Raw genomic sequence first — 12,836 nt, 5'->3', positions numbered from 1 at the left:
AGTGCAGTGGACAGCTGGGAGGAGGTGCTCTTATTCTCCATGGACTTTACAGTGTCCCAAAACTATTTGGAGCTACAGGATGCAAGTTTCTGTTTGAAAAAGCTAGCCTTTGCTTTCCTAACTGACTGCGTGTTTTGGTTCCTGACTTCCCTGAAAAGTTGCATATCGCAGGGACTATTCGATGCTAGTGCAGTCCGCCACAGGATGTTTTTGTGCTGGACGAGAGTAGTCAGGTCTTGATTTAACCAAAGGCTATATCTGTTCTTAGTTCTACATTTTTTGAAAGGGGCATGCTTATTTAAGATGGTGAGGAAATTACTTTTAAAGAATGAACAGGCACCCTCCACTGACGGGATGAGGTCAATATCCTTCCAGGATACCCGGGCCAGGTCGATTAGAAAGGCCTGCTTGCAGAAGTGTTTTAGGGAGTGTTTGACAGTGATGAGGAGTGGTTGTTTGACCGTGGACCCATAGCGGATGCAGACAATGAGGCAGTGATCGCTATCAGAATGAAAAAACCTCCATTAATTTACAAACAGATAGTCAATTTGTGCCACAGTTTAGACTACTGATAGATCAGCGATATTTTGGAGATTATTTTGTTGTCAAATAACCGAAAGTGAGCGGTTGTAATCTGAATAAATGGAAAATGGCCATTCTTGAACATGGGGTGAGACAATAAGCCCTTTTAATTTTGTCTGCCTTGCCATACCAAAATAAAATGGAATATGTTTTGCTCATATAATTTAAACAGGACGCTAGGTGTAGGCAAAACCATAAGCAAATAGGTAAACTGTGATATGACTAAAGAGTTAATGAGGGTGATTTTTCCACAAATAGACAACTATTTTTGCTAACTTTCTATAAAAATGTATTGGAGTGAGATAATTTCAGACCATTTTATTGGTAAACTGCATGGTAATGTAAAAGTTGTATTTTGTAGTGATCCAATACGTAATATACAGTTGAAGTCGGAAGTTTACATAAACTTAGGTTGGAGTCATTAAAACTTGTTTTTCAACCACTCCACAATTTTCTTGTTAACAAACTATAGTTTTGGCAAGTCGGTTAGGACATCTCCTTTGTGCATGACACAAATCATTTTCCCAACAATTGTTTACAGACAGATTATTTAACTTATAATTCACTGTATCACAATTCCAGTGGGTCAGAAGTTTTTATACACTAAATTGACTGTGCCTAGGCTAATTGACAACATTTGAGACAATTGCAGGTGTACCTGTGGATGTATTTCAAGGCCTACCTTCAAACTCAGTACCTATTTGCTTGACATCATGGGAAAATCAAAAGATATCAGCCGACCTCAGAAAAAAAATTGTAGACCTCCACAAGTCCGGTTCATCCTTGGGAGCAATTTCCAAACGCCTGAAGGTACCTGTCACGACTTCCGCCAAAGTCGGCTCCTCTCCTTGTTCGGCCGGCGTTCGGCGGTCGACTTCACCGGCTTTCTAGCCATCGCCTCTCCATTTTTCATTGGTCTATTTGTTTTGTCTTGTTCCCTGCACACCTGGTTTTCATTCCCCAATCACGCTGCATGTATGTATTCCTCTGTTCCCCCTCATGTCTTTGTGTGAAATTGTTTGTGTTACGTGTTATTGTTTTCCGTGTTGTTCACGAAGATGTTTATCGTTAAACATAAATTATTGCTACTGTTTTGCGCGTTTTGCACTTTTGCCTATGGGCTGGAGGTTTTGACGCAGTTGCGTTCGTCTGTTGGTTTCTCCTGCCTCAATAAAGTGTGCGCCTGTTCACAACTCTCTGCTCTCCTGCACCTGACTTCGCTACCAGTATGCACACACCTGACAGTACCATGTTCATCTGTACAAACAATAGTACGCAAGTATAAACACCATGGGAACACGCAGCCGTCATACCGCTCAGAAAGGAGACGTGTTCTGTCTCCTAGAGATGAACGTACTTTGGTGTGAAAAGTGCAAATCAATCCCAGAACAACAACAAAGGACCTTGTGAAGATGCTGGAGGAAACAGGTACAAAAGTATCTATATCCATAGTGAAACGAGTCCTATATCAACATAACCTGAAAGGCCACTCAGCAAGGAAGAAGCCACTGCTCAAAAACCGCCATAAAAACGCCAGACTACGGTTTGCAACTGCACATGGGGACAAATGTATCCTGGTCTGATGAAACAAAAATAGAACTGTTTGGCCATAATGACCATCGTTATGTTTGGAGGAAAAAAGGGGGATGCTTGCAAGCCGTAGAACACCATCCCAACCGTGAAGCACGGCGGTGGCAGCATCATGTTGTGGGGGTGCTTTGCTGCAGGGGGGATTGGTGCACGTCACAAAATAGATGGCATCATGAGGAGGAAAATTATGTGGATATATTGAAGCAACATCTCAAGACATCAGTCAGGAAGTTAAAGCTTGGTCGCAAATGGGTCTTCCAAATGCACAGTGACCCCAAGCATACTTCCAAAGTTGTGGCAAAATGGCTTAAGAACAGCAAAGTTAAGGTATTTGAGTGGCCATCACAAAGCCCTGACCTCAATCCTATAGAACATTTGTGGGCAGAACTGAAAAAGCGTGTGTGAGCAAGGAGGCCGACAAACCTGACTCAGTTACACCAGTTCTGTCAGGAGGAATGGGCCAAAATTCACCCACCTTATTGTGGGAAGCTTGTGGAAGGCAACCCGAAACGTTTGACCGAAGTTAAACAATTTAAAGGCAATGCCATCAAATATTAATTGAGTGTATGTAAACTTCTGATCCACTGGGAATGTGATGAAAGAAATAAAACCTGAAATAAATCTTTCTCTCTACTATTATTCTGACATGTCACATTCTTAAAATAAAGTGGTGATCCTAACTGACCTAAGAACTGGGAATTTATACTAGGATTAAATGTCAGCAATTGTGAAAATCTAAGTTTAAATGTATTTGGCTAAGGTGCATGTAAACTTCGAACTTCAACTTGTGTAAGTAAAATCAAATCAAGCTTTCAACACACATCTGATTATTCATTATGAATAGGATTTATTTCTGGTCTGTGAGAATATCTAAGGGGCTTTTATATAATTATAATGCAGGGCTAATAATAATAATAATCGTTAGCTCTCGGAACTCATTTAGAGGCGGCTTCTATCTTCAATATGCTTTAAATTATTTATTATCCAAATGTTTAAAGTGTGTGTGGGCGACGGAGAGAATGCGTCTGACTGTTTTTAATATTAGGGCTGTCAAGAGGAACGGAAAATTGCGTGTCAATTCATAAACCATGTGCCATGGAAACGGTACATCGAAAATCTCTTCCCAAATATTTTGCAATCCATATGGCACAGCTGTGAATTTTACGAACAGTCAATTTGTGTCACAGTTTAGACTACAGATAAAAAAGCGCTCTAACTCCCCCTTGTGATAATGTGGTGCAATGACAGAATGCTACCATCTACCACTAACGGCCATGGCATAAGCTCAAAACTTCTAAAGGAAGAACCACTGTATATACCTTTCATGATATTTCCCCTAATGTTATTTGCCTACCTCCAGTAAGTTCTGTCCTTATCTTCTTAATTCTAATGACATTCTTGAATAATATATGACTAGAATTATATGCAGAAGGCTTTCACTTCACAACACGAAGATTGAATGGTTATGGGGGTCTGAATAAATAACTGCTATAGCCTACCGCCATCGCCTTTTTGCTCCTCTTTCAAACTACCCGTGAGTTCTATTGGCTGCTGTATTTAACATTCAGCAAAAAAAGAGGTTACGCCCCTTTTTGAATAGTCTATTAGAATAAGAAATGCAACAAAAAAAAAAGGCATGTCCAGTAAGCAATTCTAGTCTAGCTTTTCCTGCATGGGACTCCCAAGAGCTAAGGAAAAAACATTTAAGGAGAGGCCAGCGGAGCACAGGTGCTTGCGTATTGCGCAAGATACAGAGGCTATAGATTAGAAGCATATTATGCATAACCCATCAATAATTAGCTAAATATAAGGCTAATACCGCATAGAATGTATTAACTGAAAGGAGGTAGGGTAGGACATTTATAGATAGGGCTATTTATCAATCTAGAACAGGATTATCTATTTTGGATGCAATTTGAATGGAGTTGACGGAGAGAGAGAAGGACTGCGAGAGTGCAATGATATTCGAGTGATAGGCTGTTTTAAAACTCTGCAGCTACAATTAAAAAAAGCATCATCTTTACCATTAACAAGGTGACCCCCGAAAGTCAGATGGAGATGGTGAAATTAGACACGCAATCTGTCTTTATATTACTGTAGCATATGCTATGCTACATCAAGTGTAGGCCTACCGGATGATATGAATACTCTAAGTCTGCATGCATTGTGAACTACGCTCCATACTGAGATGGGCTGTCTGTCCCCACCTTGAGTGTTGATTCATCATGCAGAAACCAGATTTAGACATCACATATAGCCTAATTTAACAGTTCCATTTCACACCATGCTGTTCATCTGAGTAAGTTATTATAAATGTACCAGTACTCACAGTTATCCCAGGAAAGGGGAGTGGCTTTATTGGTCACTATAAACGTGTTTAGCAGATGTTATTGAGGGCGTAGCGAAATGCTTGTGTTTCTAGCTCCAACAGTGCAGTAATATCTAACAAATAATATCTAACAATTTCACAACAATACACACAATGCACACAAATCCAAAGTAAAGGAAAGGAATTAAGAATATGTAAATATTTGGATGAGCAATGTCGGAGCGGCATAGACTAAGATACAGCAGAATAGAATAAAATATATACATATGAGATGAAGTATCTTAGAAGTGTGGTTAAAGTTAGTGTTACGGTTAGGTTAAAATCAGATTTTATGACATTGTGGATGTGCAGCTAGTGACCATAGCTAGTAACCGGGTTCCCGCCATTCAACGCTAGTTGAGATGTGGTTGGAAAAACTCAAACTAGTACCCAGGGTTGGGTAGATTAGTTTCTAAATGTAATCCGTTACAGTTAGTAGTTGCCTGTCCAAAAATGTAGTCAGTAACATAACTTTTGAATTACCAAAGCTCAGTAACGTAATCAAATTACTTCCAGTTACTTTTATACCTCTTCTCCCTAAGAGGCACAGGTTTGCGTTTTTCGTCTTGAATCTTGTTCTGGAGAGTGGTCACTAGCTGGCACATCCACAATGTCATAAAGTCTCATTTTTAACCTTAATCCTAACCTTAACCACACTTCTAAGCCTAATGCCTAACGCTAACCTTAAAATTAAGACAAAAAAACTCATTTTTGTTTTCATTAATTGTTACAATATAGCCCATTTTTCCACCATCTAGTGGAAATCGCTCAGTTCTGCCCCAAGGACAAGACTCACCCCAATAAATGTCAACCTGCTTAAGAGGCATTAGAAGAAGACAATAATGAACATTACCAATTGAAGTACATCTGTTGTGGGATAAATCAATGTTAGAGTTTACATAGCTGGCCATAAATGGTGTTGCATTTCACCTTATGGGTTGGTTATATTCTAACCCATTGTTTTCTACTACAGATAATAATACGATTAGGTTATATCTTCACATAAAGAAACCGAGTCTGTTAGATTTTCAGTCATTCCAATAATAATACCCCTTGATATTCAAGAAGAGGACTTGGAAATATGGAAATATAGATTAGCCAAATTGTTTTACCTGAGCATAACCCCACAACGGAGGACTTATTAGCCTATTCTGTTGTTCATGATTTTGTTGTCATTAAGCACTGATTGGACTCATTTCTTCGAGTTGAAAAATAAATGCTGCTCTCGGAATGGCATGCTACCGAGTACTACCGAAAGTGCTATTGTATTTGCATGTGAAAAATGTATGTCGTATGCTGCATTTGCTACAGGCCTATATATTGTTTACATTTTTGTTGGTGTCACTATAATATCGCAATAATTTGCAGGTGTTAAGTCTATCAAAGGTGTGCGAGTTAGAGCATGTGTCCATTCCCACTGGGCAAAAACTGGTTGAATCAGCATTATTTACATGTCATTCCAACCAAACAATTCAACGTGATGATATTGAATCAACATGGGAAACTGATTGAATTTGCAAAAAGGCAAGAACGTAAGGGGATTTAGTCCTTTTTTCACCTGACTTTTAACCTAAATCCAATGGCATGGTGAATTATTTGGTTGATTTGACATTGAATTCACGTTAGTTGACAACTTAACCAAAAATAAATGAAAACTAGACGTTGAACTGACGTCAGTGGATTAGGCCTATAAAAATAAAAAAAATTCAGCATTAATTAGATTGAGCAATAAAATTAAATTAAAATGTAACTGGTTTTCGACAGAATATAGCACAATACCACAGGGAGGTTAGAAGGGACAAACTCCCTCAAACTTGTTATAGGCAGGGATCCGCACTATGCAGCTTTTGCAAGAGGCGGCAGGTAGCCTAGTGGTTAGAGCGTTGCGCCAGTGACCGAAAGGTTGCTGGTTGAATCCCTGAGCTAACAAGGTAAAAAAAAGCACAGTAGCGCACACCAAGCCCACACCAAGCCAACACCTGCTAGCCCACAACAATTCCTACACAGGCTAGCCCACACCAACTCAACACCTGCTAGCCCACAACAAATTCCTACACAGGCTAGCCCACACCAATCCCATGTAAGTCCAACACAGGCTAGCCCACATAATCCCAACACAGGCCAGCACAACACGGAATAGCCTACACCAACCCAACACAGGCTAGCCCACACCAAGCCCAATGTGGGTTAGCCCGCACTAAGCTCACACCAGCCTGACACGGGTTAGCCTAGAATAGCCAAACACAGGCTATCCCTTATCAGCCCTACACAAGCCAGCCCACACCAAGCCCAGTTAGAGGCAGATGCTCATTCGAATGTTTGGGGGGTGTAGTTTGCACACAGTTCTTTTTGTGCAGCCGTTACTGAGAAATTCATTCCAGTTTTAGTATTGTGTGATCCCCTTTTGTTAAAATGTTGAATAGTTCAACAGTTTCTTTTGTAAAAAATATATGTAAGGAACAACTTGGTTCTCTTTCTGATACAATGTATCAAATTCCCTAAATATCAATTTTCCTCACTCTCTCTCTCTCTGTCTGTTAGTATCACATGGGGTCTGTGCTCTGGCATTACAAGTGAACGTGGTGCCTGTGATTACTGTTGCCATGGTTTCACTCACACACATTCTGATCTGGAATGTCTGAATGGATTAGGTTTCCATGGTTACTGGACCAAATTCACACTGTCATATCTGTTTTGTGTTATACTGTTGTATGTGTGTGTTTGTGTGTGTGTGTGTGTGCGTGTGTGTTAGAGCACAGATATATAAATATGTGTATTATAAGAGTGTGTGTTGTGTGTGTTGTTAGGTCAACCAGGAGAATGTGGTGAAGGTGGGCCACAGGCAGGTGGTCAACATGATCCGTCATGCAGGGAACAGCCTCATCATCAAAGTGGTAACGGTCAGCAGGAATATGGACCCTGAGGACACCGCACGCAAAAAAGGTACTACACCACTTTATGCTATGCTAGAAAAAGGTACGCACCACCTCAGTAGCAGCACAATGCTGCCCCAACAACCAATACTCATGCGAAAACGCTAAATGGATGTTGGGTGTTGAAATGTGCCAATAAAGGCCAAATTCCTAATGAATTTTTCTGTCTCTGCCTCTCTCTCTCTTTATCTCTCTCCATCTCTCTCTTTCTCTTAGCCCCCCCACCACCAAAGAGAGCCCCCACAACCGCCCTGTCTATGCGCTCCAAGTCTATGACCTCTGAACTGGAAGAACTAGGTAAGGAGCAAGCTGATAGGCTCTCACAAAGGAGTCACTGAGACGAGCCTCTTTAACCACACCCTCTTTTTGATCTTTCCCTTCTGTCCCTATTGGTTTGTTATTTATCTGCCATTAGTGGAAGTCAGTAAAGGTAAGGATTGGAGCTGAACAAACAGTATGTAGCATACTGGTGTGGGAAGGGCATCTAATATTCAACATATTCAACATGCCGATTCATTGACATTTTATTCATCTTTTGAACCTGAAGCTAAGCTGTAGTGTCAAGCCCATTGGTTCAAACCAAAACATGCTGTTAATTATGTTAACCATGTATTATTTTAGATTGTCATATTTTTGCTATTATTTATTACGGATTTCTCACAGTGATTTGCTGCGTCATTGCATGAGGAGCGGTCGTTTGTGAAAATACCTCCACAGATCATTTGATTTGCTTAACTACCATGGAAACGAGTATCTGGCTAGTTGTAAAGATGGCATTAGAGTTGCATTAGCGTCTTCGAGTTAGAAAGACAGACACGGTTGTGTGTGTGTGTGTGTGTGTGTGTGTGTGTGTGTGTGTCTGTGTGTGTGTGTGTGTGTGTGTGTGTGAGAGCGTATATCTGCGTGTGTGGGTGTGTGTCTGCGTTTGTGAGTGTGTGTATGCAGGTGTGTATGGGTGTATGTGTGGTGGGCTAAGATCTCATTTGAGGTTCTTGTGTTGAATGGGAGTGCAGTGTGATGGTAATGTGTTCTGACAGAGGGAACAGTCAGCGCTTCTGAGACGGGTTGCTTTAGAACACTGGTGAGAGGAGGAGGAACTGGTGGGCAGCTAGGGACGCACGCTACGCTATAGCACCACCCTGCTAACTCAGCTAGGGACGCACGCTACGCTATAGCACCACCCTGCTAACTCAGCTAGGGACGCACGCTACGCTATAGCACCACCCTGCTAACTCAGCTAGGGACGCACCCTACGCTATAGCACCACCCTGCTAACTCAGCTAGGGGAAAGGGAAACAGAGAAAGAAGAGGAGGAGGAACTGGTGGGCAGCTAGGGACGCATGCTACGCTATAGCACCACCCTGCTAACTCAGCTAGGGGAAAGAGAAACAGAGAAAGAAAAGGAGGAGGAACTGGTGGGCAGCTAGGGACGCACGCTACGCTATAGCACCACCCTGCTAACTCAGCTAGGGGAAAGAGAAACAGAGAAAGAAGAGGAGGAGGAACTGGTGGGCAGCTAGGGACGCACGCTACGCTATAGCACCACCATGCTAACTCAGCTAGGGACGCACGCTACGCTATAGCACCACCATGCTAACTCAGCTAGGGACGCACGCTACGCTATAGCACCACCCTGCTAACTCAGCTAGGGACGCACGCTACGCTATAGCACCACCCTGCTAACTCAGCTAGGGACGCACGCTACGCTATAGCACCACCCTGCTAACTCAGCTAGGGACGCACGCTACGCTATAGCACCACCCTGCTAACTCAGCTAGGGACGCACGCTACGCTATAGCACCACCCTGCTAACTCAGCTAGGGACGCACGCTACGCTATAGCACCACCCTGCTAACTCAGCTAGGGACGCACGCTACGCTATAGCACCACCCTGCTAACTCAGCTAGGGACGCACGCTACGCTATAGCACCACCCTGCTAACTCAGCTAGGGACGCACGCTACGCTATAGCACCACCCTGCTAACTCAGCTAGGGACGCACGCTACGCTATAGCACCACCCTGCTAACTCAGCTAGGGGAAAGGGAAACAGAGAAAGAAGAGGAAGAGGAGGAGAGAGGGAGAGAGAAGAGAGAGCTCAAATACAAGGAATTGGGAGAAAGTTTTCATAGAGGGAAAATGGGAGGGAACCAGGGAGAGAGAAAAGAGAGAGAGCGAGGAGACCGGGAGGAAAGACAGGGAGAGAGAGAGAGAGAGAGATAGAGAGAAACAGAGAGAGGGTCAATGGGGATGAAACTTGTGGTGTTGATTTTGGCCGCTATTTTAAGATGTAGTTTTAGTCTTAGTCACATTTTAGTCATGTCATCCTTCGTTAGTTTGAATTAAATTCGGGACAATTTCCGTGTGGTTTTAGACACAGCCATTTTAGTCACTTAATACTTTTTTTCTATTAAAGTTGCAATATGTAACTTTTTGGGTTACCGGACCAAATTCATATAGAAATGTGAGTTATAGATCTGTCATTCGCTTTGAAAGCAAGTCTAAGAAGCAGTAGATATGTAATAAGTTGGCTATTTCTATGCTTCCTGTTCCTAAGTTTAGTTTTTGTGTCTTTTACTTTCTGTTTTGCGCACCAGCTTCAAACAGCTGAAAATACAATATTTTTTGTTATGAAAATATATTTTGCTGAATTTTAGATGGTACTGTTAGCAGTTGATGTTATTATTCAATAACACAAAGCAAGTCAGGGGGAGAGGAATAGATTTATTTGAAAAGGACAAATCATAGATGTTCTGCTGGGAGGTAGATGATAGATGTTCATTCCCCCTGTCCTCAGCTTTTCTCCACAGAACAAAGAAACAGGATGTCATTTATAACCCCCCACCCCAGCCTGGGGTTGACTTCCATCATGTGCACTTTCAGATTGTCTCGTCCAACTAGATCTACTATCCACTTGTATACCTTAGCTGGCAACATTGATATTGTGGCAGATTGCCATTCATAATTAACCGTATAGACCAGGGATGAGCAAACCTTTTGCTCGAGGGACACATTTTGAAATTCAACACAGGTTAAACAGGTTAAACAATTTACATCTCAGATTTCTTCTCCAGGGGGTAAATAACAGCAGTTTCCTTGAAGGGGCTAGAATTTGAGCGTTTATAAAAATACCAGAAGTATTACTGTAGTCCTAATATTCAACATATAGCATTAGTTTTTCCCTTAGGAAAAAAGCAACCGCGACTCGCATTTGGGGAACGTGGTGTAAGAGCTGCAGCACATGGGAAAATAGAGCTTTTGATGTGATCAAAGCAAAAATAGCCTACATGAAAGTAAGAGAGAGAATAAACATTGTTTCTAGTTGAGGGTAGTTACAAGTCAAGTGTCCTGGCTTCTCATCAGTTCATAAGATTGACTGGGAGAGCCAGGCAGATCAGCTCAATTGGACCTGCCAACTGAAAGATGTCAATTCTGTCAATGAGAGGACTGGATTAAATATTATGGATGGATGCATGCATGCTTAGGATTGGACAAAACAGATAAAAATGAACTTCATGTCAAATTAAATGTCCATTACTCTCATGTGGAATTCTGGTTTCGTCACATTTTCATCGGCTAAAATGAAAAGTAACTTGTTGTAGTTTTTTTCCAGGACCTCTTGTCTCGTTATTGTCATAGTTTTTGTCAGGAAAAATAGGTAGTTGACAAGTGTTTTTCATCATAGTTATTGTTGACGAAATGAACACTGTGTGCAAGGTAGGAAACAGGAGAAACACTTAATTCATCAATAACACTGCTGATCGACCACAGTGGGAGGAAAGGAAGAGAGAGATTGAGATAGAGGGAGCAGATAAATGAAGGGAGAGGGGAAAGGCTGGGAATAGAGAGCAGAGGAGACGTGAAGAGAAAGAGGGAGATTTTTCTGAACTGAAAGTGTCAGGCCAATGTCACTTGTACAGTACGTCCCTGATCTCAGTTGACACATGCATGAATTCTACTACTAATTTTGCTATTCATTGCTATTTTAATACCGTCTTTTCTTTGCTGTATCGGATAGAAAATGTCAGAAAGTTCTATCTCTATGGCTGCTCATTTACAAAAAGTATGTGGACTCCTGCTCGTCAAACATCTCATTCCAAAATCATGGGCATTAATATGGAGTTGGTCCCCCCTTTGCTGTCATAACAGCCTCCATTCTTCTGGGAAGGCTTTCCTCTAGATGTTGGAACATTGCTGCGGGGACTTGCTTCCATTCAGCCACAAGAGCATTAGTGAGGTCGGTCACTGATGTTGGTCGATTAGGCATGGCTCGCAGTCAGCGTTCCAATTCATCCCCAAGGTGTTGGATGGAGTGCAGGCTCTGTGCAGGCCAGTCAAGTTCTTTCACACCGATCTCAACAAACCATTTCTGTGTGGACCTCGCTTTGTGCACAGGGGCATTGTCATGCTGAAACAGGAAAGGGTCTTCCCTAAACTGTTGCCACAAAGTTGGAAGCACAGAATCGTCTAGAATGTCATTGTATGCAGTAGCGTTAAGATTCCCCTATACTGGAACTAAGGGGCCTAACCCGAACCATGAAACAGCCCCAGACCATTATTCCTCATCCACCACAGTTTGCACTATGCATTAGGGTAGATAGCGTTCTCCTGGTATCCACCAAACCCAGATTCGTCCATCGGACTGCCAGATGGTGAAGTGTGTGATTCAACACTCCAGAAAACGCGTTCCACTGCTCCAGAGTCCAATGGCGGCGGGCTTTACACCACTCCAACAAACGCTTGGCATTGCGCATGGTGATCTTAGGCTTGTGTGTGGCTGCTTGGCCATGGAAACCCATTTCATGAAGTGCCCGACGAACAGTTATTGTGCTGACGTTGCTTCCAGAGGCAGTTTGAAACTCGGTAGTGAGTGTTGCAAGCGAGGTGTTGGGTGGTCCTTTGCATGGGGTGATGTAGGTTTCCTTCAACAATCAGTCTTCCAGATAGATGACACAGACACAGGAAACTTGGTATAAAACTCTAGTAACAAAATGCAATTGCAGACAGAGATTCACATACAGAATACCTCAGTAGTCTATAGTAAAGATCTGTGTGGCGAAACAGGAGACATCCCTCCTTATACTAGTTGGTGTGGACAACCTACCGTCAATCATACCTTAACATTGTTGCATTGGATTAGATACAAAGTATCTAAGATGAGAAAAACATGTCTAGACTGTGGTTTCTCACTCTACTATCTCGGCCTTGAGGCTGCGTGACTCAGCAGGTGCAGGCAGTTCTCAGCCTGAGAACTAAAGCACTACATCTCCATTACCCAGTACTTTTCCATCATTGCGCATTGCAAGTATACAAAGGTCATCACATATATACAGTAATCATGGCATTGGTGTAGCCCCACACGACC

The 12,836-nt window shown here is 42.2% G+C and overlaps 1 protein-coding gene across 1 annotated transcript in view; it reads left to right on the top strand.

The window, feature by feature from the left end:
* Positions 1–12,836, top strand: part of LOC110506082 (SH3 and multiple ankyrin repeat domains protein 2-like) — a 182,180-nt gene that overhangs the window by 144,138 nt on the left and 25,206 nt on the right. Inside the window, exons 17-18 of the mRNA XM_090223390.1 lie at positions 7,348–7,483; positions 7,690–7,770. Of these exons, the coding sequence (XP_090079516.1) occupies positions 7,348–7,483; positions 7,690–7,770 (217 nt within the window). The remainder of the gene's footprint in view (positions 1–7,347; positions 7,484–7,689; positions 7,771–12,836) is intronic.

The sequence above is a fragment of the Oncorhynchus mykiss genome, chromosome 26, assembly GCF_057628025.1.
Source record: "Oncorhynchus mykiss isolate SJ-2025 chromosome 26, ASM5762802v1, whole genome shotgun sequence".
Lineage (NCBI taxonomy): Eukaryota > Metazoa > Chordata > Actinopteri > Salmoniformes > Salmonidae > Oncorhynchus > Oncorhynchus mykiss.
Note: the sequence above shows the minus strand (reverse complement) of the source record. Positions and strands in the feature narration are given on the sequence as shown.